The following is a 27,826-nucleotide window of genomic DNA, read 5'->3' as shown; positions in this document are numbered from 1 at the left end:
TGTTGTGTATTCTGATAGAAATTATTGGAGCTCCTCCAGAGTTATATTGGCGTTAATGGAAGATAAATTTTAGGGGCAGTTCAGTAATCTACCAAACCCGCATAACCAACGACAGGGGGATTTGTAATCCGAAGTCGCCCCTAATCCGGCTTCCCTTTTTGCAAGCCAAAGACCGGAAAAGAGGAAGGGAGGGATATGCAATCCGACCGCGTGGTGTATCCGGGGGTTAATCCACCATCCAAACAACCCGTATTAGAAGGATACATAGTTATTTGGAAACCAGAAAGATTCAAGGTTCCTTTCAAAGCTTTAGGTTTGAAATTCTTGGTTGGGTGTATTTGGCTTTAAATAATAACTTATTTTTTTGTTTATATTATTTTAAAAAAATTCACATTGATTAATTTTGCGTTAAATTTTTGTGACTTATTAATTTGTCTCAGCGAGAGAAATCGAAAAAATATAAAATTTTGATCGAAATTTATAAATTTTTAAAAAAGACAAAAATAAGTTGTCTATTTGACTTATTTTGTTTTTATTCAAAAATTATGAGTTTTGTTTATAGTTTTTACTTTTTCCATTCCTCTGAACGAGACGAACCAATAGGTCACAAAAGTTTAACGCAAAACAAACAAATACAAAAAGTAAAAAATAAGTCGCTTAACTTTTCCAAACCTATCCTCACTCTTATGGGCTAGTCCACCAGCATTGGATGGTAGATTTTGCCCCCGAGAAATGTAGTCAAGTTGATCCAAACGCTCTATAAAAAACAAGATAAAAAAGGAAAACATATTGCGGAGAATTTAGTGGGGCCACATCATGGCCCCCGGGACCCCTTCTATGCGGTATAAAACGTCGGTGTCTGGAAACCTCTTTCATATCAATACCCCTCTATCCTCTCTGACACGATACACATGAAACCCTAATTCCGCCGTTTGTGAGCGATTGTTCGCCGTACGTTCGACTTTTCTACGGCGGCCGTGAAAATCATTCGTGGTATATAGTTTCTTCACTTAGTTAGACTGTTATATTCTCTCTTCTGTATGATTTATATCTTGTTTTTCTGGGGTTATTATATGCTTCTTTCCCCTTTTCATTCAAAATCCCTCTTTACGTTTTTTCCTGTAAATTTATCTCAGTTTTTTTCTTTTTTCTTTTTAAATCAATCAATCCGAAACCCTAAGACTATATTTGCATCATAGATTTATTCATACACAGTTATCTTTAGATGTTTAACTCGGGTGTTTTTTTTGGGTTCCCTGGGATTGCAGCAGAGGTAGTGAAAGCATTTTGAAGCCTATTTAAACATGAAGCGGAGTCACTCCCTGATGTTGTCCGGGATAGAACCAACAAAATTGCCTGAAGATGATGATAAATGCCTGTATGTGGTCTTTATGTACACTACAGGACTGTACAGTCATTCCTTGCATAGGATAAGTGTTGCTGACCTGAAATTGAGCTCTAGGAGACATAGACATGGAGAGGGGAAGCCCAAAAAACTTCCAGAACCTATTCTGAAGTTGTCCTATCGTCGTTTTCCAGGATTTATGGGTTTTTTCTCTGTTGGGTCCAAAATTTATATGGTTGGGGGTGGCGTATGCTCCGCCGGTGTGAAGCCCATAGCTTCTCGGAGATGTTATGTCTTTGACACCTGCGACAACCCGTTAAATCTTCTTGAGGATGGACCTGCTATGCATCATGAGAAGTTGCAGCCTATTGTGTTGGGTCCTTTAAATGGTAAGTTTTATGTCCTTGGCAGAACCCTTGCCTCTGGTGATCTCGAGGAATTTGACCCTAAAGCCAAGTGTTGGACTCGTCTTCCGCTCATTCCCACTGATCTTCAGGACCACAGTGTTGGTCCACGTTTTGGATATAAGCGTGATGAGTACGAGGTTCGCTCCAATGCCATTGTTGGGAACAAAATTCTTTTCACAACCCATAAAGGCACATATGCGTTTGATGTCGTCTCACGTAAATGGGAGAGGCCGAGCTCATTGGGTACGGTGGTTAAGTTACCCTTTTGTGAACAATCAGTCTTTCTGGATGGTTTATGGTATGCTTTCCTCAGCACATGCCGATCTAGTGTTTGGGCCTACAATTTTGATTGGGTCAAAGGATTCCAAGAATCTCAAGAACTTGGAGTTAGGCGTCCATATAGGCGTTTAAAGCATTCAGCATCAGAAATTATGGTGCCCATGGGGGAAAGGACATTAGTTGTTGTCCGTGCTGGTTTTTCTCACAGTTCTCGCAGAAAGTGTTACGTTACTTTTGACATGTGTCAGTTTGCATGCAAGAGTAGAGGAAAGCCTAAACATCCCAAGGTTTCTGGACAATACTCGACAAGCTACCGCATGGAGAGTGGCCTGTATGAGCTCCTGGGATTATCTGCCTGCCTTGTCACGTAAGTCTCTTTGATCTCTCAGTTCCTTTATTGCGCTTTAGTTTCGACCTTGGAACTCTTGTCATGTGCATACAACTAGAATTATCTCTGTTTACGGCCCCAATATTTATACTTGTATGTATATATGAAAGTAGATGTTTCTGCTTATGTGATGTTTTTTATGCTACATCAATTGTGATAATTACTGTCCATGCCTTAATCCATACTGTATGTTTATCCCTTTAGTTTTTGATTGGCATATAGATGTTGAGAAACTTTGTCGTCTCTTAGTTTCCCTTTTTTCCTGCCTGTGGGTCTGCAGATGGAGGTAAGCTTTATTTTTATCAGCCATGTTTGATTGTTGGAATTGCTATTCATAGTAGGGAAATGATTTACAAACTGGATTTCATATAGAAAACGAATCTAGAAAGATGAAGGATGTGGGGATTGAAAATTTTGCTCTCCTTCCTGACGGCCTAAGATAATTGAAATTGAGTAGTTCCTTCTCCTGTAAAGTGGGGTCCCCTTCTAGTTATTCCACTAGGAATTAGAAGCCACAATGGTTGGTGTGCTTGTTTTCTATGAAGGACCACAGAGGGGCACATTGTTATGGATTTTGTTGTGTAAAAAAATTGTTGTTTGTATAGCATTAGCCTTCGTAGTATTTAACACTTCTTAAAAATGGAATTTACAAATGCTAATTTTAGCTTTTGTTGTTGGGGATTAAATGTTTCGTCAAGAGTGACTAGAAAGTAGGCAATTTCATGTTGTAAAGTTAAATTACTGATTAGGAGATTTGTTGAGGTAAATAGTGGAGGAGTCAAATGGGTATAATTTTTACATCTGGTAGTGTGAAGTGTGAACGACCTTCATTTCAACTTGAAAGGCATTTTTTACGTTCATCTGAGTTGTTGAATCTTGCAAAATCTGACAAACTCTCTACTTACTGGCTTTTGAAGCTTTCTATTAGTAATACTGAAGGAGCTAGTTTTGGCACACTTGGTGTCATGACTAGGAGATGCTTCAAAGATGCTACCAGTTTGAATATCTTGGTTATGGATGGAGAGATTGAAGATGTTGCAATCTGTTGCACATATTTAAGCTTTTGTTGGGGAATTAAATGTTTCGTATAGAGTGTGACTAGAAAGTGGGCAATTTTGTGTTGTAAAGTTAAATTACTGGTTAAGAGATTTGTTAAGGTAAATAGTGGAAGACTCAAAGGGGTATAATGTTTACGTCTGACCTTCATTTCAACTTAGAAGGCATTTTCTATTTTCATCTGAGTTTTTGAATCTTGCAAATCCGACAAACTCTATACTTCTGCCTTTTGAAGCTTTTATTAATAATATAATACTGAAGGAGCTAGGTTTTGGCACACTTGGTGTTGTGACTAGGAGATGCTTAAAAGATGCTACCATTTTGAATATCTTGGCTATGGAGATTGAGGTTGTTGCAATCTGTTGCACATATGTGCCTAATCTAGCATGTCCCTCAAGATCCATTTCTCGAATGTTCCAAGAGGACCGGAGAAGATAATAGGTTGAGGCTTTGTCAAAAGGACACAATTGTGTTGAATTTACTGGCTAGCTATTGAAGTGAGGGTGCCCTCACGCTTATATTCTTCTTGTGATTTTGGTACCCAGGCGAGCGCATGTGGGACTTCGCTTCACAATGTGGTCCCATTTCACTTTCGCACACTTGTGGTTGAGCTCATAGCCTGACCGTTAAAATGCCATGAGCTTACTCTCAATACCGTTGAGAAGCTTCTTCTGAATAATGAAAATCTGACTCCAATAGCTCTGAATATTGCACAACACTGACAGTGTTAGCTGAGATCTTCCCCCATAGAACAATGTCTTAGTTGTCCAACTTTGGATTCTACTTGAGAATTTTCTCCTGCAACACCCTATAATCACCTGTTTTTAACCTGATAGATATAAGAGGGACTCTAAGGTATTTAACAGGCAAAACACCCACTGGGATTGGAAGGATATCCTACAGAATCTGAAACTCATCTTCACTTCAGCAAAAAATATAGAACTTTTGTTCAGATTAAGCTTGAGGCCAGAAAAATGGAAGAAGTCCTCAAACATCTGCTTAATTGTGGTGAAAGAATCTTTGTCTCCACCACACATAATGAATAGATCATCTGCAAATGTCAACTGGAACAAATATATGGCTTGACATTTAGGGTGGAACTTAAGTTACCAAACGACACCTTCTACTGGAACAATGCTGAGAGTGCTTCCATTACTATTAGTATTCTAAAACAAGGAATTAATCAGCGATTAATTGTTGGCGGGGCCTATCCGATTAGATCCGACTAACGATTAATCGTCGAATACTAATTAATATGCACCTATCTATGAAACACCGACACCTCTGGAGGTCGAAGTATCGTAGTGTCGGACACAAGGACATAGCGGGGACTGGTATAATTTAAATTTTTTATGGGGACACGTTGTGTGTGTGTGTGTGTGTGTGTTTGGGGTTGGGGGGGGGGGGGGGTTTGGGTATTGAGGGGGACCCTTGTATTTTTTTAAAATTTGGGGGTCAAACTGTAATTTTTTAAAAATTATGGGGCCAAATTGTTATTTTTTAAAAAATTTCTGGGTGTCAAACTATAATTATTTATTTATATAAATAAATATATATACACATGGCGTTTCCATGTCCTCACTTTTTTAGAATTTCCGTGTCGGTGTACGTCTCCATGTCTGTGCATCATAGGCACCGATTAATCCAATTAATTGCTTGAAGGTGGCAGGCCGCTTGACTAGCGCCGAGCGATTTTTAAAACATTGATCACTATTAAGAAGAGGTGCGGTGATATGGGATCACCCTGCCTGCGTCTTTTACCAGGGGAAATCCATCTAAGCTGCCGTTGATAATCACAGAAGCCAGTAGTGGTGAGTCGTGACACATTGCTTTACCAATTGAATGAAGACACTTAAGAGGGATTGCTTTGCCCGTTTTCTTATCTGGTTTATAGTTTTTGATTTTATGTTGGGGCAATATCTAATTAGTGGAATGTAGGGGGAATAATTTTAAATCAATGCAAAATTATATAAAAATCCATGTGTAATGTTGTTAAGTTTTCCATTGATTTGAAACTGTTTGTCATATACCCCACTGATTTGATTTCTCTCCTTTTATATTCGTCAAGTCCAGTTTGAAAGCCAACTTTCAGGAAATCTGTTGGGTAGAATTTAAAAGCCAAAGATTATGTCTGAAATTTCTCTTTCTGGTATAATTTTGTCTGCTTTCTGGTGGATTTTGAATCGCTTTTCATATAATCGAATTGCTTGGTTCTGAATTTTTGAATTGGACTTTTTATTGTTGACTTGTTGGTCAAATTGAGCTCAAAATAGTTTTCGTGGGCTTATTTCACTTTCACTTTTGCTTTTGCTTTTGATTTTTCTCTTATTGTTTCTTTTTTTATTGTTCATAGCAATGTGTGAGGCAATATTTACTTAAAATATGAAGGTTGGCTGACTGAAATTAACACAGTTTATTCTTATGCAGGTCTTCCGATTAGTTTGGATGATAGATTTGTCCACTTGGGGTAGGGGGGTGGGGGCAAGAAACAGTAGTTCAGATGAATGTAATATCTTTGTTTTGGATGTTTAAACTTGCATTTGGCTTGTGTTGACTTTTATGCTGACTATGTATTACGGCTGATACCTAGTAATTGTTAATGTACTGTTGACTTGTTTGTGAAGTTGTCATCTTCAGTCTGACTTGGTTTCTTTTTATACTTCCAATTCCTCTATGTTATGTTCTACATACGATGAGTTCTGTATATTATCTAGTTGACTAGTTGTAATTTGTGTATATCCGATGTAGGATGATAGTTCTGTAAATTCTATATAAGATGCGGTAAAGAGAGGGAAGAGGGAGAAGGGTGAGGGAGGGCCTTTGGCCCCAAAGGGTCTCAGGTGGTCTTTTACCAAACCAAAAAAAAAGAGCGCTAAAAAAGGTGAGGTTTATAGGTTCAGCCGTACAGCCATTGCTGTGGTGATTTGCCGTGGGTTTGGGGTTGGTCTTCTGGGCTTTTTTGGAAGGAATATTTGTTAAGAGGAAATATTTTGTTTCCTTAAATGAACCTGTTTTAGAAGACCTTGGTTGCAACACTGCTGCTTTAAATCGTGAATTGGTTTCATTCTGGTGCATGGAAATGGCAAAATATTGGTTTTGTTTGTCATTTTTTGGATGTATTGATGTACCTAGCTGATGTATTGATGTTAGATGCATTGTTGCTCCCGGTCTTGAAACCATAGGATTTTTTTCTTACAGTTTTTGCAACTTGCCTTCTGGTTGGGTTGACGGGACGGGGCAATTTCTTTAGATATTTTGTTAGATAATTTGACATATGAGAAGTTTGCAAAAGAAAAGTTTACACGTTGCAAATTAGATGGACAAAAGTGCTATGGGTACACCACTTATACCCATCAATTGCACACCACCACAACAACCAGTATTGGTTTTCCCCAAATCTGAACCCAAACGCCATTGACCATGTACACTACCACAACACCGTCTGTGGCCACCAGTGACGCTCTTCCTTCTCTCACCGACCATGTACACCAACACAACACCGACTATTGCCCACCAGTGATGCCACCCGATCTCTCTCCCGATTTTGCCCGCGCCCAGATTTTGCCCGCCATTGACCCGATCAGTGAAGAACTACCATTTCTCTCACCTTGCAGTGCCATCTCTCGAGCACACCTTGCAGAGCCATCTCTCCCGAACTTGGCAGGTGACATTGACATGGGCACGATGGGAGACACGGATAAGACGGATATTAACACGGACATGGACACGAGAGGGGACACGGACAAGGATATGGGACACGAGAGTTAGAGAAGTAAAAAGGGTTGAAGTGTTGTTCACTAATGGAATGCTGCTATTGTTTGGGTGATGTATCGTTCATGTTCCAAGTTTGCTGCTATACTTGTGGAATGAATCGGTATTGGTTGTTGATGCAATGCTACCACCATATATGCTGCTCTTGTCCTCCGTTCTTTGCTCCCCCTTCTTTATTTCATACTCCCTTCGTCCCATAATGTTTGGCATTTTCAGGAATGCGTGCCATTTTTAAATTGCATATATCTTTTAATCCATAATGTTTGAGGCAATTTTTTGAACTTTGTATAATAGAACAAATTAAACTCTATCAAATAAGATCCATATTGCTTATAAAAAAAATTATGGATTAAAAGATATTGTTAATTTTTTCATAAGGTTGGAATAGTAAAAGTGCCAAACATTATGGGACGGAGGGAGTAATTAAATGTGAGACATCGATTGGTGGTGCTGATTGTTATGGTTTTCTCCACTTCTTTATTTCCTGGTCAATGTGAGACATCGATTGGTAGTGCTGATTGTTATGGTTTCCATATGATCCCCTTTCAAAAGCACGAAATAAAACACAGAAACAAGGAAAGAATAGGTATTTAGTAGTGCTTTTTGTTTAACAAGTCTATTTTGAAGCTGGTAAAAAGTGCATTTTTTGCCAATGATTTTTTTTTTTTTTTTGACATGGCATTTTTTGCCAATGATTGAGCTTGATTAGTTTGGAGGTTTAACTCGCCTAAATCAGTCCGTGTATAACTCAACCAACCCGTCCATATTGTATAATGGGTTTATATAGATTGAATCCATATAAATACATATTTACATGGGTTTAGGTGGGTTCAATATGGACTCTAATTAAAAGATTGAGAGCACGTAATCTATCTATCTTTTATCTATCTATCTTTTATCTATCTATCAATATTTTATACGAATGTTTTTAGGTGAGAGAGAGAGAGAACCACATGGGGAGAGAGAGAGAGAGAGAGAGAGAGAGAGAGAGAGAGAGAGAGAGAACTGGGGAGGGGGAGAGATTTAGGAGAATTGAAGAAAAATAATCCAATGCTCCAGTGACATTTTTATTTTTATGTGGTGGCTCAACTTATGCCACACGTTTGTGTGGTTCTCACTATAAAGTGTCAAGCCTGCACAGATTTTTTTGTTCCGTGTATCGAATGGGCACAACGCTAGATGATAAAAAAAAGATAGTTTAATATTTTTTTCAGTCTTAGTCTCGTGTTCGATGCAAGCTAGCATTGGTTTTACTTTATGCATCGAAAGACGTGTGATGGAAAATAAATTTGTAGTACCGCATAACGGTGGTCTTGTGCATGGAATAAGCACAAACGCTAGTTATAGAACTGAGTTTCACAAGCTTTCGAACCCTCATTTTTAATTTCTTGGATTTTTCACTTTTTTTGAGAGAGAGAGAGAGAGAGAGAGAGAGTTTCACAAGCTTTCAAACCCTCATTTTTAATTTCTTGGATTTTTCACTTTTTTTTGATAAATAGAGAGAGAGAGAGAGAGAGAGAGAGAGAGAGAGAGAGAGAGAGAGAGATGTGGGGAAGTGGGGGAGAGAGAGATGGGGAAACATGGGAGAGGAAGGAAGAGAAAAAAATTGTTCTATGCGACTGGAGTCCGTTATGTGATACTTTAAATTCATTTTTCAACATACGTCTTTCAGTATATAGAAATGCTAGCACGCATCGAACATGCGACCAGATAAAAAAATTAAACTCATTTTTTTATCAACTAGCGTTTTTGTACGACACACGTCTTTCAGTATATAGAATGATATTAATGCTAGCGCGCATCGAACATTCGACCAGATATAAAATTAAACTCATTTTTTTATCAACTAGCGTTTTTGTACGTTCGATACACGAGACTGAAAATAAACTAATAGATTTTTTTTACCCCGTGCATCGTATAGGGAAAAACGCTAGTATAAGCATAACGAAGAGTTCTTTAATCAAAGAAGACTATAATTACGGAAAATGGGGAATCTGGATATATCCCATTGGGGAATTTAAATAGGGGTCATTTCCAACACAGATACTTAAGTCTCCATCCTAGTGGGTTTAAAAACTTATATTTTCATCTTCAAATTCAAATAAATCCTAAATTACCCTTTCTCTCTCCTAATTTTCAAAATTATTCTCTCTCCTTATCTTTTTTAATTATCCCAAATTTCTCTCCAATCTTTCAAACATTTCTCTCATCTAATCTTTTTAATTCTTTCTCTCTCATAATCTTCTCTCTTAGCTACATACACGTCATAAAAATCATGACAAACATGATAACCAGTAACTGCGTACCACTAATGAACATGATGAATTTGCAAACACTAGTGACAAACATAATAACATTAGAGATCCATATTGATTACCCAAAAAAATCATGACAAATTTTTGCAAAACTATCATGGAAATCATGACATAAATTTATCCTACAAATACATGACAGATTTATGCAAAACTGTCATGAAAATCATGACAAATTTCTGTATAAGGTTTGTTTGATCAAAACCTACAAATCTATGATAAACCCAATTCTCTGTAAACGTAGAAACCATAAACTCCCATTATCCCTAGAATCATGGGATTATTTTTCCATTCCATATTTGAACGTTCAAGCTAAAAAGAAAGGAAAAAATAAATGAAACGGCAAATTCTAAAGGGGCAAAACTCTACAAAGAAGAAGACAATATCACCGGAATTTGAAAATCACCATCACCATCACCACCTCCGATTCTGAAGTAGATCGGTGAGTGGCAATTCAACCATGGCTCGACTTCGTAAGTTGCCGTCGAAACCCAAAACCTATTTATTTCCATCGATTATGCATATCTGCCGCGATGTCGGTCTACAACGTAGTGGTGCGATGGAGATGTGACGGGAGGGGCTGCCGGAGAGAGGGGTACAACGGTGGTGGTGGTGCTGTGGTGGGTGGTCGGCTGATGGTGATCTGATGGTGATGGACGAAAATGACGACGGTATATTCATTTAGGGAGTGGGGTTGGGTTGTATGGAGATATTATAGGATAAGTTCAGAGTGAAATAGGGATGGGCTTCGTAAATATAGGAAACATGATGGGGATGGGATTCTATTAATAATGGAGATATTGTAGGGATAGTCTTGTTTGAAACGGTGGAAATGAGATATATAGGCACAATAATATATTTAATAACTGAATAGGGGTATTGTGGGTAATAATAAATTTTGAGGATAGAAACATAAATACTTAGACTATAGGATAAACACCTAAATAAGTAGGATAAAGAGAATGACTAATTAATTTCTTCTTTATCATACTTTCCTTCTTCAGTCAAGTGTGGAAGAGACAACGAATCATTATAGGTGCGCCGTTTACCTCCTAATTATGAACAGGAATGCTACGTATACGTACACAACATGACCCATAACACCGTCAACTACACGCTCCAAAATGACGTCGTTTTGGGACGTCGCTTGAAAAAAAAAAAAAAAAATCCAAAATCCAAGAAGCGCGCATTCCAAACCAGTCGACCGAGAGAGAGAGAGAGAAAGAGAGAGAAGAAGGGGGGGAAGACATCACAGCCACCCCAACCCACCACCGACGACACCAACGAAGAAGATGCCTCGCCTTCAGATCACCGACCTCTGCCGCTGCCGCCGTACGCCGCTGAGCTTCGAACCACAATCACTAGTATCGATTTCGAACTCTCACGAAGGTCTCGACCACCACGGCCGCCATACGCCAACGAAGGTATCTCTCTCGATCTCGAACGCTGTTATTGATTGAACTAGAGTTACAATTTCAATTCGTTTTTATTAGGGATTTTTGCACAAAAAATTGGATTCCAGTGAAATGACTGTTGGTGGGGCAAAAAAACGTGCCCAATTAAGGCAAACGGTAGTTGGGTTGTTTTCTCCTGGCTACTCGGGGGAAATGAATTGGTGACCAATAATTTCCCACAAACACCCACAAATCTCCGCGTTTGAGAGAAGAAGAAGAGGAACCCAGAAAGAAAAAAAATGCTATTCTCTGAGTATTGTTGACCATGAGAGGATGAAGAAGAAACCTCGAAATCATCACTCCGCCAGTACCAAAGGTCGAAGCTATTTCGCTAATAGCGACAACAAGAACAACAGGAAAGGCGTTCTCGAGCTGTCGTTACCTTTGGTTTTCTCGTTTTGGTGTCTGGTTTTCCTGTTCCATTCCAAACTCGGCCTTACCCATGGAAATGGAGGTATTTTCTTATCGATTTGTCTTTGCTTTATCAATTGGCGTTCTTTTCCATTCTCAAATTTCCCTGTTTTTAGCGAACCCTTTTCGTCTTTCTTGCCTTTGGATTGAGAGAAAAGGAAAGAAAACAGAAATGGAGGAAAAACCCACATGTCTTTCTCTTGATTTCTCATCCTTTCTCACCTCATTTCCAAATAAGTGTCATGGGCTTGTACTCTCTTTTATTTTCCCATCCCTTTTACAAATCAAAGGGCCTGTTGCAGATCAGAAAAAATAAAATAAAATCAAAGGGGCTGTGATTTGGAAGCCCATTTTTGTGATTAATAAGTAAATGTGCTCTGTATACTGGCATTCAAGTTCAAGGTTTAGCTTAATGATTAGAACTGCCATTTGAATGATTGAATCCACTATTTTTACCGTTTCTTGTTCCTTCTTGATTTCCTGTTTCCATATTAATCTATTTTGTTTGTCTGTGTCCTAGGAGTACTGCATGTATTAGTGCCTCTATCTGTTGTTAAGTGGAATCATAATTTGTGTCTTAAACTGCAATGATTTAATTTCACCACTGCCTTGTTTGTGAAATGGTATATTGATGACAAAGAAACCTTGTGCATTTTTGTGCTGTTGTGATTTTCAACAAACTTCAGAGTCATTACCCGATAAAGGAATTGGTAACTCCATAATTGGACCTATTTCTTTATTTGGTTATATTACTATGTAATGTTTGTATACACTCATGTTATGCAGGGAACTTGCAAGTTGAAAATAGAAGCATGACTAACTCCAGTGCTCGTGATGATAAGCTTTATGACTCTGCATATTCTCTTGTCGAATATGAAAACAACAGTTATGTAAATCGGGTTCTGCTAGAGTTTAATGCATCAATAACTAGTAATGAGTCTCATGTTCTTGATCATCACCCACTACAAGAAAAAAGGCTTTTGCCAGCTTTTATTTCCTGGCATTAACCAAAAACCCCTGTAATTGTTCATAATATACAAGCGCTTGCCGGAGAAAGAAGCGGCCAATTTAAGTCTTTAACCCTTAAAGATAAAACGATGTAGTTTGGACTACATGCCCAAAATTTCCCCCCGCACCCAACTTTCCTATCCCGCGCTGTATTTTTTCCCATGCAAAACCCTATCTCCCTTCAATCTCTACCTCAGACGCCTCTCAACTCGTCCAGTGAAGTTTCCGACGCTTCCGACGCTGACGCCTCTTCAAGAAGTTGCAGAAGTCGCCGACGCCGACCAACCCAAGAAGTTTCCGTTCCATTGCGCTCCTCTCATCTAGGGTTACGTCCTTTTGCCTCCTCTCGATGTGCGGCTCCCTCCTCTTCGTACATTCCTCTCTCTCTCTCTCTCTCTCTCTCTCTCTCTCTCTCTCTCGTTGTACTGTATCTGTATCTCTCTTTTGTATTTATGCGAGGGAGTTGGTGTTTTGGGTTGGGGTCGCACGGTCATTGGCTTCAACAGTGGTTGGGTTCAGAGGGAGGGGATCGGGTTAAGGGTTGGGAAGAGGAACGGAATGTGGGTTGAAAAGATTTAGGGTTGCCGATTAAGAAATAAAATAAAATTTAGGGATAGTGATTTGGGGTTGGACAAGTTAGGGTTTGTGGTTAGGGATTGGACAGATTTAGGGATTTTTGGTTATATTGTAGTTAAATCTGGGGCTTTTGTAGACATTGATTAACGGCTTTACACTCAACATCGGAGCTCTCGATTAAGGGCACTAGATTTCCTGTTTACTTCATGTTCTTACGCTGGGTTTAGATTGTGCAACTAAGCGGTTTCTTACTCAGTTTTTTTAGGATGGGTTATGCTTCTGTTTCTACAAAGTATGTGATTTGATAATTTTCATGGTTTTACAGAAAGAGAAATAGGATACACCAAAAGAAAAAGGGTCCAAACCTGTCTTGTGGAGGCGGGAGTGTGGAGATCATCGAGAGGCAAAAGGAGGAATACTAAGATACCCACTAAGGTCAGAGTTGTGATCTTTTGAATACAATCTGCCTATCTGGTTATATTTACATATTTTGTTTGTTATGAAGCAAAGAACTTTACGTAGCAGCCTCTATTTGAAAACACTTCTTGATAGGTTGAATTCGGTTCAGGTTGGTGAGGTTATTGGTGATTTGGGAGTTGAGGATCCTGAGCTTGCTATTGAATTGTTTTATTTGCTTAAGAATGAGCATGGGTTGAGGAAGTGCTCACAACTGGTCTGTATACCTAGCTATCACTACCAGAAAAAGGGGTATTATTCTACTGTCTTTAGGTCACTCTCTAGTGAAATGTCCTTATGAATTTTGTTTGCTGTTATTGTATGACATTCGTTTCTCTGCTCTAAGTTATGTACTTCAGTTATTTAAGGATAGAGCTTTGGTTTTTGTAGAATTGTGTGAATTTGGGAATAGAACTCCCTATGTGGGATGATTTGGTATTGTTGAAACTTTATTGTAAGTTGCTTGCGTAACTTGCTTGGAATCTTCGACACTCGTAGTTTCTAGGAGAATAAATCTGTTTTGCTAGCTCAGATTTAGGTTCTGTTATTAGTTATTTGCACTGAAACTCGAAGTTACAAAAGTCTGTGAATTTGTGATCAGCTTGGTTAATGAGAAAATTAAGGAAAGGAGTTAAAGGGGACTAGCTTTCTTTATTTTCTAAGATAAGAAAACATACTAGAAATGAAGCTTAAAATCTAATTCAGCTGTTAGATTAAGATAAACTGTACAAACTTTATTCAGTAATTAGCTACAGGGTGCTTGACGAGATCACTACCTGGAGACAAAAAAACATTTCCAGATGCTTTTTATTGTGCTTATTGATAGGTAGGGTTTATCTTTCAAGGTTTTTTTTTGTCCAGGTGAACAACATCAGTGGCTATCTTCCCCAGTAATGAAATCTAAAGACTAAAGAGACTAACAGTCTGACCTACCTCAAGATTGTGTTAAGTTTTCGAACTGCATAATAAATCACATTGGAACTACCTAAGCTTTTGACCATTGTCAGAAAAAGACTGGGTTATCCACAGAAGTTGGAAAATCTTATATTTTACTAGTTGGATTTGAATGTAAAACATCAAGTAGCTTGATGATATCTTATGGGCTGGCGAAGGTGTAAACTGGTGTTTCATGATGTCTCTGGATATTCTTGAAAGGGTTCCCTTTTTACTGTTTTTTTTATTACATTTGATGGTATTCGTTTTCTCTTCCTTAGCAGATTGCGGCAACCATTAACATGATGTACGTTTTTCTCATCAGTTGGGCAACTCTATGCAACTCTTTTATTACTTCGGTTGACTATTGATTGCTTAAATCCAGCTCTCTTAATGTTACAATTTTCAGCAGATAGGTTATCATCACTCTTCACTTTATTTTCTTTTGTCATTGGGCTGCATACTAAAATCAATACTACAGTTCTCAACTTGAATGCTTACATGCCTGTGTAACAAGAACTTTAACTCTGCGTAGACTGGTTCTAGACTTCTAGTTCATATGACTTTCATTAATAGCTCAGGAAAGGCAACTCAGAGTAGATTCAGCTTCAATCTCAAAATGGAAGTGTCTATCACGTTTGTATGGATATTGCTCCACGTGAGACCTCAGACTTCATTCTTTACAATCTACCCCTACCTGGTTCAGAAGTGTGCTGTAGTTATCTTGTGTCTAACATATGCATGTTGAAAGAACACGGTTGCAGCAATAATATTATTTAACTGTTATTAATTGTTACTTTTTCTTCTGTGCTTTTTTTCAGTTCTGCTTTTGATGTCAATCTCACTGATAATAGCTGGGTCATGAAGGATTTGATGTTGTTAGTGTACCAAAATGCGGGAAAGACTTGAGTCCCCATGAATTCCAAACTCCAGGTTTGAAACTTGGAAAACAGTCAATGGCTTGTTTTGTAGAATGATGTGTTTCTATGTTACAACTTTTTCATTGTCTAATTGTAGGAGGCATATTCAACTCCAATCCTACCACTGGATATCCTTTCTGAATTCTGACAAAACTGCTGAACAGAAGTTTGAATGGGTAAGCTCTTCATGTGTTAAGCAAAACTCAGTATTTTCAACTCCAATCCAGTTAGGAATGTATTCTTCTTGGAATGCTTTTCCTCTATTTTAGTGCACACTATTGTGGTGCGCGTATGAGAGTCAAAGCGGTCCTTGCATTATAAGCATTGACCATTTTAGATGGAGAATCTTCAAAACAAGCATCCATCTTTGGTTTGTGAATTGTCACGTGTTTCTTGTACTCGTACTTTGGTTGCTTATAAATGTTTGGTGATTATAGGTAGTGTTTTGTGATGTGTTGTGACTGGGAAAAATCTGACGAAGTGCTTTCTTTCTGGAATGCCTGATTTGAAGTTGGGTTTAAACGATAAAATTGGGAAAATCCTATGTGTACCGACCATTTTTGGACCGAAACCGTACCGACGGCCGCGCGCGGCCGTCGGTACGGTTTCGGTCCAAAATGGTCGGTGTATATAGCAGTACTCATAAAATTGGCCTTGAGAAAGAGTCACAACTTAAGTCATGTCCCACTAAGAGGTAAATTCTGAGGCTTACTATTTTTCGCTCCCATCCTGTATTCGAGTGTCTGTGTACATCTTGGAAGTTAATATAATTTCCTGCTTCCTATGAGGAACTTGTAGAAACTAGACATGCTAACACGTATGTTCCTTTTCATAATTTTTTCTGTTGAAGAAATAACTTTGTTGATGCACCCCTTCTGGGAAGAAATAACTTTCTTGATGCATTCCTGGCCTGATAAAAACATGTATTCTAAGAAATATGTTGCTAGGTGAGCTGTTAGCATAACAGTTGTACATGTAAGTTAAAATGTTCCATATGAACAAAGCCTGACTACCCGATCAAAAAGGAAAAAAAAAAGAACTAAGCCTGACTACTAGGTGCGTGGGTTTTAGCTTTGATGCTTAACTTCTAAGTTTGCCGTTTGAACTGCTGGAGTTGTAGCTTTAACTTCTCAATTTGTCACTTCTTGTTTGTTTGTGATGAGTTAGTGTATGGTATTCTTCTGGCAGCTGCAGGCCAAACATGAGGAAAGTGCAACTAGTGGGAGATAACCAGAGATTGAGGTGGGTCTGATTTCATTTTAAGTGCAATTGTGGTACATCTCTGCAACATAAGGAAGTACATTCTTTGCTTTGGTACCATAACATTTATTTGTTTATTTTCTTGTTTCAAGAGAAGGTTACATGGAACTCTTCTACAATGCTAGGTGACGAACTGCTTTAGTGGTTGGAGGTGAGTACATATTGTAATGCCCTATTTCATAGTTTCATTCTTTGTTGCTTTCATATTATTTAATCTCCAGTTTTCAACTAATATTGCTTCTTTATTTGCAGATGCTTGAGAAAAAGATGATCGGGAGAATGTGTTTGATAAAGGCGCACGGGGCACTGTTTATTTTGGGGACTTAGTGTTTATTTTCTTTGACTTGTTTGTCTTTTTTTTTCCCTTGACTGTATTTTATTGAGTATGGTACATATGAACATGAATTTGGATTGCAAAAGTATGAATTATTGTTTCTTTTTGCTAGTATATGGATTATAAAGTTTTGTTGTTTGGATATCAAGTAGCATTTTTGCAGATTTTTTTTTTTTAAAAAAAGAAAAAATTCCCGGCGTTTTTGTAAACGCTGGTAAAACCCACCCTGCCGGAATCGGAAAAGTCACGGCCTTGGACTTTTCCTGGCGTTTTTATAAACGCCGGTAAATCTCTGCCGGAATCTGAAAAAGTCACCGGCCTTGGACTTTTCCTGGGGTTTTTGTAAACGCCAGCAATAGTAATAAAAACGCTGATGAACATTACCGGCGTTTATCAAACGCTAGGAACTATTTCCGACATCGGCAGTCGCGGCGTTCACATAAACGCCGGAAAGACTTTTGCCGGTGTTTATAAAACGCTGGGAAAGCCAAGATTTCTTGTAGACTTGTAGTGACCCTTTGACTCCTAAGCACTCGCTCCGGGGAACAAGTGAATGGGAGGAAGCAGTGAAGAGCTTTCTAGGCTACCCGCTGTTAGTTTGTGGAATGCAACATCAAGAGCAACAAAAGCAAAAGACATTAGACCAGATAGGGAAAACCCATTCGCCTTATCTTAATCTAGATGAGTTTCGTAATATTACGAGGCAAGAGAAAGGTGGGATTGCATCAAATATTGGGGAGGACAATCAAGTTTTATGGAAAACCAATGTTAATATTGAGGCGACTACAACCAAATCTACTATAAACTCAAGGGCATGGATGTGAAGGACAACCAAGTTTCTTTGATATGATGAATGCAGCGAATAATAATGGAGAGTAGTTCATTTGGTTGTTCTATGGAAATGATGAATATGTATTGTTATTTTGATTGGTCATGACATTGATGAATCTGTAATAGTTTTAGCATTACGACTGCTTTGTTGAACCTGTGAATGTTGCAAGGTTGCAATGTGTTGGATTATATTGGATGAATGCAATTTATATTAGTCAAACGTATTGTGTCGTATCTGTATCCATATCCGTATCATATCTTGAAAAATGTATTGTATCGTATCCATATCCGCCATTTATCTTGATGTATTGTGTCGCATCCGTTATCGTATCCATATTCGTATCATATCTTGAAAGATGTATTGTGTTGTATCCGTATTTTCTGAAAAATTCGACAGAGTTTCCCTTGTTTTTAGTCTAGCCTGATGTCATAGCGTCTCAGTCAACAGCAGTAGCAATAGAAAAATGGACAAAAACAACAGTTCATGGCAAAACAACATTTTCATTGTTTCAGAAATGTTCAAGGTAAATAGAACCTCTGAAGGAAAAATAAATAAATCAGGCCTTGCCTTAAGAGCTTTAGGACAATAAAACATTAAGAAAACCTATGTAGAGAAGTTTTCAAGAAATTGACACCATAGTGATATTTGAATTTCATAATGTACCACTCATTATCTCAAAATATACCGCTCTAAAACCAATACAGTAACAAAAAATGGAGTACAAACTTGTATCTTTTTAAACAAGCCATGAAACATTGTCAAATTGGAGCAAAAGGTCATGAGCCGAACAGCATTATCATCATCTACCCTAAGCTATATTACAAGCAAAATGAAAAAGAAAAATCCTAAAGTGTCGCTAACATCTCTTCTTGGCTGGACACTCCATACACCAAACGGAACTTGATTTTGTAGTTGTGGAATTGCTTTGTGCTCTCCCTCCTACTAGGACAGCAGTTTTGATGATTTGGGACAGTAGTAGTTCTGCAAAAAGGAGATTCCCTCTTGCATAGCACAATTCAAAGTGGTGTCGCGGTATTCCTTGTTCTTGATCTTGGTAGGATTCTTCTAAAAAATATGAAAGTAGATCAACAAGTGATCAACACACCAAGAATATGCAAACCGTTCAACATCTAGCCAATTGATTGCCAATAATGTATCATCCTACCTAAAAAAAGGGTAAACCTTCACATTAGCATGCTCAAGACACATAAAACAAGGACTTGCAAACAATCAGATAAGAAAACAATCAGCTATGATAACCATGTGTAATTATCTTTTTAAGAAAACTCTGAAAAGAACAAGCAAACAGGGAATACTATTCAGCTTAGTAAGCTATTCCTTTGTCTGCCCCCTGTTGCCATTGTTTTTCCATTTTAACTATGGTAGTGGGGATGTTATGGCAGCAAAATAAAACAGTAGTTCAGACCAAATACCGGACATGGTGATGACAGATTATATATAGAAGCTCATGACTGCTCACTCAGTCAATCAATGATTACCATTCTAATCCAAAACAAACAAAAACAAGTAAAAAAACATAGATCACAAAAATTAACATACTGTTTTGTGAAGCGAGATGTTATGGCCCTTTTCTCAGAGTTTCTCAAAGTAAAACAACCAAATGGCAGGCCAGTGTCTATATAAACTGAAAAAGATTAACATACTCTAGCACAATATCATGCTATAGTTTCTAGAAGCAGATTTTGAAGTATGGATAATGTGCACCAAGAACAGAGAAGCTTAATCAAACGGAAATAGATACAACCAAAGAAACTTGAATCCATGACCTTTCCATTGCAGAAATAGAACACAACTTGATAACAAAAGACATAAAAATTCAAAAAAATGCTTACAATGAGGTGAGATCAAAGACTTGCAAACATTTAGATGAGAAAACATAAATTATTGCAACATGAACAGAGAATAAAATGCACCATAACTGAACAGCCAAAACTTTGTATCATATCATATATTTAAAGAGCTCTATTGGTGCTATGTTGTAGGTGGAATTTATCATGGAAATCCTTTCGCGTCTTGTAAGCATGATATCCTTTCGCGTCTTGTATGCAAGTAGGTAACTATACATAAACCATTGTTATTAACTATGTGTTGCTCTCCAAAGGCCAGGCTTATTAAACAATAGATTGAATATGCTACTACAGATTTGGAAATACGTGAAGTTGTGGGTAGGATTCTTGAAGTGTGCCCATTTAACCTCAGTCTTTTAGTGAATTTGGAACCCTAATTTTTTGTGTAAAAATTCCTAATATCTACGAATTGAAATTAGAACCCTAGTTCAATAGATAATAGCGTTTGAGATTGAGAGAGATACCTTCGTTGGCGTATGGCGGCAATGGTGGTCGAGACCTTTGTGACCGTTCGAAATTGATACTAGTGATTGTGGTTCAAAGCTCGTCGGCATACCGGCGGCGGCTGAGGTCGGCGATCTGAAGGCGAGGCATCTTCTTCGTTGGTGTCATCGGCGGTGGGTTGGGTTGGCTGTGATGTCTTCCCCCTCTTCTTCTTCTTCTTCTCTCTCTCTCTCTGGGTCGACTGATTTGGAATGCGCGTGATAGGCACGTAAATGTTCACATTAGCGCCCCTAATTTATCTTTGTTAAGTCCCATTTATATTATTATTCGGAACGTAATGTTTAATTTGTGTATTGTAGGTATTTGGAGGATTTGGTACAAAAAAGTGCGGAATTAAAATATGATACAGTGTTGAAAGCAAGTCCGTTTGAAGGTCATATGTTTAGGACGGAACTAATTAGGCCACGGGCTGATATGTGGCAAAACAATTCTACTTAGTTTGCACGTGTCTTAGTGGGCCCAGAACCAATGGGTTTAGTTTGACCAAAAGTTAGACCAAAGAAAAAAAAGGGCACTGACAAGGCAATGGTGGCTGGAATTTAAAAGGAGAGAAATCTAGGCACTGTGTTTGGGAACCCATTCTGACATTTTATTTCAGGAAGTTGTTTTTGAATGCTAAAAAAGTGTGGGGCCAGAAGAGCTTTCCAAGGACGGCAAAGACGTACTTGTTTGACTTTAAAATCAGACTGTTGAACCTAGTGGTGTACAGTAACATGGGCCCCACCACTCCCACCCTCCTCATATTGAATTGGGACGCTTTTACTCCTTCAAAAAGTAAAATTGTTTTGAGGTTCCGAATAAAACTAGTAACTGGATTTCCCCAGGTTTTCACCTGTTACCCAAAAACGTTGAAAAAAATCTGAGTCTAATAAAAATTGCCATTTGAAAATTCAATTTCAAAAAATGGATTCCATTGAAAAAAATGCAATCTCAATTTCAAGCTTGCCTTCCCACCCTCCTACTCCGGTAGAACAGACATATGTGAAAAGGGAAAAATAAGTTTGTTCAGAACAGACATTTTTGAATCCCGTAGTTCGATTCTTGAGAGAGGGAGAGAAGTCGCACTATTGGTACCGACGGGGGTAAGGTGCTCGATTGAAACACCACATTTTCGTATGCCCAACGAGGCCCCAATACAAGTGCAAATTGAAATTGATACTTTGTAAAAATAATTTTGATCCTAATAGTAGAACCTATCTCAAATTCCATAAGCGTACATCTCAATGCATCAACCATTAATAATTAAAGTTCCAATAGACAACCACAGAGTACATAACAAACTACATTTGGCCATGTATCAAAATAGGTAAAAGATAACAGTAGCAACAACCACAATGAAACAAAACGTCATAGCAAGAATAAGCCACAGCGAAAAGGAAACTCTGCCCGGAGGAGTGTATTCCGGTGACTACCCAGCCGCATCATCTAAGGACGGGAGAACAGGAGGTGGGATGATCTGCTCTACTTGGCCGGTGTAAGCCAACCAAGCATTGTATGCCTCATCCCATGAGGCAAATTTGTTATGCACAGCACTTGAAAACCGAATAACCTGATCACTACAAGCTGCCCAAGAATCATAGATGCCTGGATTCCTCCCCACGAACACACAACATAGAATTTTTTTCCTCTCATTCCTATATCATTACGACGATAAATATGAATATGAGTACAGTGTGTCAACGAAAGTGCACTACAAGTGCACTAAAAACTGCAGATTTGAAGCTCAGATTAGAACAACAAATGAATGTACACTAAAAAAATAGCAGATTTGAAGCCCAGTTTTTCAACCATAGTACACTAAAAAAGCAGCAGATTCACCATGAATCTAATCACCTCACACAAATTGGAAATAAAATTGTCTCATTGTAAAACTAGTTTAATTAAGATCAATCATCATAAGACTCCCACATCCATTGAGCCAATTCAGTCCGCCTTTGAGCCATCAATTGTGTGTTATGTGGCGACATGTTAAAGGGCTCAACCGGACCCATATTTGCCGCATTCTCCCTTCCTCATTCTCTCCACCCTCCCATTGCCCGTCATCCTCAAAGTCATCAAAAAATTCATCCCTCCCCTTGTTCATTATTATCCAATTGTGAATAACACAACATGCTGTTACAATTCCAGGTTGACGGGCTTCATTATAACTCGGCATGTGCTTAAGGATGGGGAACCTTGCTTTCAGGACTCCAAAGCATTGCTCTATCACATTCCTCAACGACGAATGCTTGTAATTGAACAACTCCATGGGCGTGTGGAACTCCGTATTATGCCCATTAAATTCCTCTCTGTGATAACGTCTTCCTCGATAAGGAGCTAAATACCCCGGCATGCTTGTATATCCAGGTTCCACCAAATAGTACTTATCTAAAATGGTATAGGTTAGATTTAATAGGGTTCGATATTGATTGATAATAGGGTTCGATATTGATTGATTATAATTGAAAAGCTAATTACTGTTACGTACTGAATGGGGGGTGCAGAAAGTTATAGCCCGGGGTCGTTACTGCTGATTGGAATACACGTCCATCATGGGCGCTTCCTTCCCAACCAGACAACACAAAAGTGAACTTCATATCGAAAGAACAAGCAGCCATAACATTCTGTGTTATTGTGGACTTCCTCCCTCGATACGCAACTTGTCTATGACGGGGTACCCAAGCTTCTATGTGGGTTCCATTTATAGCTCCAACACAATCCTTAACAAAATTCCAAATACAAAATAAGGCCTGATTTGGTCACGGGAATTATTGGCGAAGGAAGTAATTGAAGTATATTTGTTTAACTAACCTGGAACCACGGGTAACATCTACCGTCATTTAATATTTCAGGTGGCGTGACATCAAGGTTAGGTGGTTGAATGATGTGTGGTGCCAAGTTGCAAAGAGCTCGACGCATCCACTTGAAGTGGTCGCTAATGGTCGACGTGGATTGTTGGAACCGATCAGTAGTCACTCGATGGCGTTGGGAACGTCCACATATGTATAAGAAAATAGCCAACGACTCCTCTAGGCAAACGCGTTTATGATCCCATTGTAGTTGGCCTTTAGCAACAAGTTCAGCCACCAATCCTCTAAACATATAAGCATCGACATGGAGAACGTCTTTTATGGTTTGAGGGTGTGTTTCCAACAAAAAATTAGTGTACGCTTGACCGGTTAATTCATAGGTCCGTTGTGGCATTTTTTTTTCTTTTTCCATTAAGTCCAAAAATTCGAGATCAAGTAAGTTGTCGTCATCGCTACTAACAGCTTCATCCTCATTATGCCATGGATGAGTGCTGGATGACATGGGTGTAGGCTGGATGTGTACAACAGTTAGATAAATGCAATTCTAAAGCTGAGGGCATGGAGTAAGAATTTAACAAACTAAAGTGTTCCATAGCACAAAAATTAGAATTTACAAAAAAAAAAAAAAGGCTATCATATATAAAGTCAGATGCACTCCAACTTGTTCACGAGGAAAAGGAAACAACTGGTGACTGTTCAGAAAACAAAATCCTAACATCTCACCCAAAAGTATCGCAAAATTCATCTGAACAAAATTTGAAGTATCGCAAGAGATATTACTAGAAATGTGTGGAATTCAAGCTGCCACGTGCATTACAAATATCTCAACTACTTATCAATGAACCTCAAGCTACTACATAGCCATAAGTTATCAATTACCAGTTTATGTCGACTCAACATTTTAGACAGTTCATGCTGACAGAAACTGAATCCCCCGAATGCAAAAAAAGAAAGGTTACCATATCGAACAAGAACTGTCCTCAACATGAAGAGGTAAATATTGTTTAGGACACAAAGGTCTCTTTTATGCCACAAAGAAACGTAAATCGTATTGTACGAGGTTAAAACATGGTAACATCTGTACTGGAGACAATCATACACCTAAAACTTCATACGCCAAAGTGTGACAAGGACAAACTGGAAACTGTTATAAAATGAATTCGAGAATTGGAGATTGGAGCACTTACAGCTTACAAGGTATAGGTACAACTTGCTGTTATCTACTCCTATGAAAGTGCAAATAGAATGGGATGCTTTAAAATTTTAATTCTAAGCTATATAAGTTCAAAATTATTCTTTATTGTATCAGAATCCCAGTTCTATATTCCAAATACAAAGGTAGATAAATACATAGCAAAAAATCAAAAAAAAATTCCAGTATCCTTCACGACCGCAAAGGCTGCAACACTTACACCTAAAAGCTAATATGAGAATTACACCTACATATATTTCTGATCCATAGATATCTCAAATTTGAGACCTGCTAATATGAGAGTTTATGTTCAGCCTAGTTCGTATTTGCCACGCCATGAGTAATTCGACTAATGGGCAGCCTATGTGCTTCCCCTTTATAGTTTTATCATTTATGCTTCCTATGCTTTCCATTATGTAAATTTCAATCAATTGTACCAAAAATTTAGGTAGTTGAAACTTCAAAGAAACAAATGAAAGTACAGGAACCACTTTAATGTGTAAAGTCTCGGGGCAGCCAAAAGGTGAGCACATACTTGTTTAATTTATTTGTAGGTTACAATTTTATGTTGCTTTTGTGGTAGTAACTTGCAGTATATTTCAAGAGCTTAGTCAAGCTAGTAGAAATCCTTAGGAAAAGGTGGCTTACTTGTATGGATCATTCGTTAGTAGGTGGAGTAGATCTCATAGTTAATTGGTGTTAGATTCTTGTTCTTGTCCTTATACAATAGGATGAGCATTTGATGAGACCTTAAGGAGGTCTCAAGATTTTTTTTTTCTCAGCAGGTCTCAAGATTGTTGGACATGCCATTAGTACATACATAGCATGCCCTTTATCTTTGGTACGTTGAATCCTCACATTATATGTACTCTGCTCTTAGTACAGAAAACCAAAAGTTTTTATTTTGAAGTAACAGGAAACACAAAGCATATGAAACATATGAAGCACCTACAAAATGTGCCTTTACTAGAAAGGAGTGATGAGATTCGAGCTGCCACGTGCATTCCAAATGTCTCAACTACTTATCAATGAACTTTAAGCTGCTACACAGGCAAATGGAGTTTGAAGTAGCAAGAAACACAAATCATATGAAGCACGAAGCATATGATCATGACTCAACATTCGCAAAAATCAACAAACTAAACTGTCGCATAACATGAAATTAGAAGTTCAACAAAAAAAAACAATGGCCACACTAATGGCCTTCTTACATAACCACCTAATTGTCTAGCCTTCCTAATTGGTCAATCCAGCTGTGAGACCCAACCAATCCTGTTATGCGGCGGGTGATTCATGAGCCCTTCCCTCCAAGCATGTCCTTCAGGACCCATCATAAGGGCATATGCCTTCCAGTATTGTGTATCCCCAACAATCCCCTGAATGTCATCCAGGGCAGCAATGGTTTCTTTTATGATGAATTGTGGGATTACAGATTGTTGACGGTTGATAGTTAAAGCCTCGTAGTACCCTGCCTTTCTTTCATTAGCAAGTGCTGCACTCTCATAAGCATGTATTTGCCCACCCCTAACTTGTTTTGTAACACTCCCACCACTCCAGTTAGATTTTCGCTTTTGCGAGTCAGTATACATGCTATCGCCCCCCCCTCCCCCCCCCCCCCCCCCCCGAATGGACTTTAGCTGGCCAAACATAGCTCGATCTTCATCAGAAGTGGCTGCGCCACGGGTACCGGGTTGTGCGAAGGCACCGGTCGCCATAGAGTTGTGGAGAAGCTCATCCAAAAACTCAAAATGGTCAATGCCTTTATTGCGAAGTTTCTCATACTTACTGTTGACCTACATAAAATATAGGTAATGGGAAATGTTTGTTAGTATATCGGGGCAAAAGGGGATTTATGTAATATTAGTAACCATTAAATAAAACACTTAGGTTTTGATACCTTAATGATTTCATCTTATACTCCATCAGGAGCTGTGACAGTTTGAAACTCTACATCCCAACCCAATCCGGTATGAACTTTTTTTAACTGACAGAATAACCTGTAAGGTGTTTTGAGGCGTTCTAAGTTTTGTTGCATTTTGGTGATGCTATACCCGACCCGAGGAACCTGGCGTGTGAATTCTTTGTGGATAGAAGTCCATTGGTGTTGATTGAATATTTTTATCTTACATGTGTTCACACTTTGTTCTTTGCTTGATTCGTCAAGGAGTATTTTGAGAAATATCTCCTCATTGGCATAACTCTACATGTATACATCAATTTTTGTGCGGTCCATGGTGGCCTAACAGGTGGGACAAATGATTTGCAACGTAAACAACTGTAAAATATATATTACGGGAACAAAATATGCTACCTAAGGCCATACACAGAGGGGATAGAGATTTGTAAATCCTTTACCAATTGAACGTTGTTCTCGCCAGTACAAGAGTTGGCTGAAGAAGTAGGAGAGGGGGGACTTCGCTTCCTCTTCAATGGTTGGCTCCCAGGTGGTTTACCTTCAGAGGGCTTGTCCCCTAAAATGAACAAATGAAACACCAACATTAAATCAATCAAAATTGGATACCTCATCCAACCAATTTACAACAAAGTTAATAAGAAAATAAAGAACTGCAAAAAAAAAACAGCCTATTGAAATTTTTTTGGTGTAATAACAGCCGAAGGGGATTTTTCAAACCCCAAGATTCTGCATTTGGGCGAAGGCCGTAGGAGATCTTTCACATGATTTTGGGACTTTAAAATAAAAATTCTGGTGCAAACCGATTGGAAAACAACCTAATGAAAAATTTCCGGTGTAAACCGATTGAAATCTTTTTAGTTAATCGCACATTCCATTGGAGTTCCATTTACTTCAGCTCTGTACAAGTATCGACAATACTATAGAAAAAATAAATATGTACGTATGAAGATTTCTGCATGTTTTTGAACTTTTTTGTTCTGGTGCTTACATAGTAGTGCGGCGGCCGGCCTGCATATAAATATTTTTTTCACAACGCAACAGCCTACAGGGAAGAAAGTGTTTTGAGGAGCAGGGGATCTACAGGGAAGAAAGTGGGAGTGAGGAAAGATAAATTTTTGCCAAATGATTTTACAAAAAAAATAACTCGTGTAAACCGATTGGAAAACAGCCGATCGAAGAATTTCTGGTGTAAACCGATTCAAATATTTCTGCTGTAAATCGATTGACAAATTTCTACCGTAAACCGATTCAAAAATTTTTGATTTTGGGACGAAAATAGCAGATTGGAAACCCTAACCTAGGGTTTTCGACCCAATCAAAACAACCAAAATTGGAAAAACCGTTCGATTTTCTGGTGTATTTACCTCTAGATCTTCGAATCTCTGTTGACCAGAGAAGCCATTTGCCACATCTCAAGGAGGAATTCGTCGGGTCTTCCGTGGTGGCTGGATTTGGTGTTGGTTTGGGCTCCCTTTGGAATGCAGTCCACCTCCACATTTATACAGCCAAACCCTTCAAATTAGGTCTTCCAGCTGGTTTGAGAAGATGTTTCAGAAGATAGGTCTTCAATTTTACAGCTACAGATTCGCAGCTTCGAGACCTGGGAAGAGGCGTACGCGTGAGATTCGTTCTCTGCGCCAGATTCGTTTTCTGTAGACTTTACAAAATAGGCTTCTGGAGGTTGGGATGAATTAACGTTGGAGACAGATTGGTTAGGAAGACTAACTGAAGAGAGAGAGAGAATGAGAGAGATGGTTGGGACAGAGGAAATGCAGAGATTCTTCTCCTTATCCCCAGCTAAAAACGAGAAGTTGTA

The 27,826-nt window shown here is 38.5% G+C and overlaps 1 protein-coding gene and 2 long non-coding RNA genes across 16 annotated transcripts in view; all 3 read left to right on the top strand.

The window, feature by feature from the left end:
- Nucleotides 1–27,826, top strand: part of LOC131324541 (uncharacterized) — an 81,503-nt gene that overhangs the window by 39,999 nt on the left and 13,678 nt on the right. For 2 of the 14 annotated variants that reach the window (XM_058356529.1, XM_058356537.1), the window contains exons 1-3: nucleotides 901–977; nucleotides 1,019–1,038; nucleotides 1,269–2,398. In XM_058356529.1, coding sequence (XP_058212512.1) covers nucleotides 1,305–2,398 — 1,094 coding nt within the window. In that variant the 5' untranslated portion in view covers nucleotides 901–977; nucleotides 1,019–1,038; nucleotides 1,269–1,304. Of the gene's footprint in view, nucleotides 1–874; nucleotides 994–1,018; nucleotides 1,039–1,268; nucleotides 2,399–5,902; nucleotides 6,099–27,826 lie in introns of those variants that run through there. The other 12 variants (XM_058356531.1, XM_058356533.1, XM_058356528.1 and 9 more) reach the window with 11 other exon arrangements.
- Nucleotides 12,915–13,886, top strand: LOC131324548 (uncharacterized). The gene is made up of 3 exons (XR_009199383.1): nucleotides 12,915–13,442; nucleotides 13,576–13,715; nucleotides 13,854–13,886. It is a non-coding gene; the product is annotated as an uncharacterized LOC131324548 (long non-coding RNA).
- On the top strand, nucleotides 16,565–17,021 carry LOC131324546 (uncharacterized). The gene is made up of 2 exons (XR_009199381.1): nucleotides 16,565–16,727; nucleotides 16,829–17,021. It is a non-coding gene; the product is annotated as an uncharacterized LOC131324546 (long non-coding RNA).

The sequence above is a fragment of the Rhododendron vialii genome, chromosome 4a (assembly GCF_030253575.1).
Source record: "Rhododendron vialii isolate Sample 1 chromosome 4a, ASM3025357v1".
Taxonomy (NCBI): Eukaryota; Viridiplantae; Streptophyta; class Magnoliopsida; order Ericales; family Ericaceae; genus Rhododendron; species Rhododendron vialii.
The sequence above is the reverse complement of the archived record's forward strand: the minus strand, read 5'-3'. Positions and strand labels throughout refer to the sequence as shown.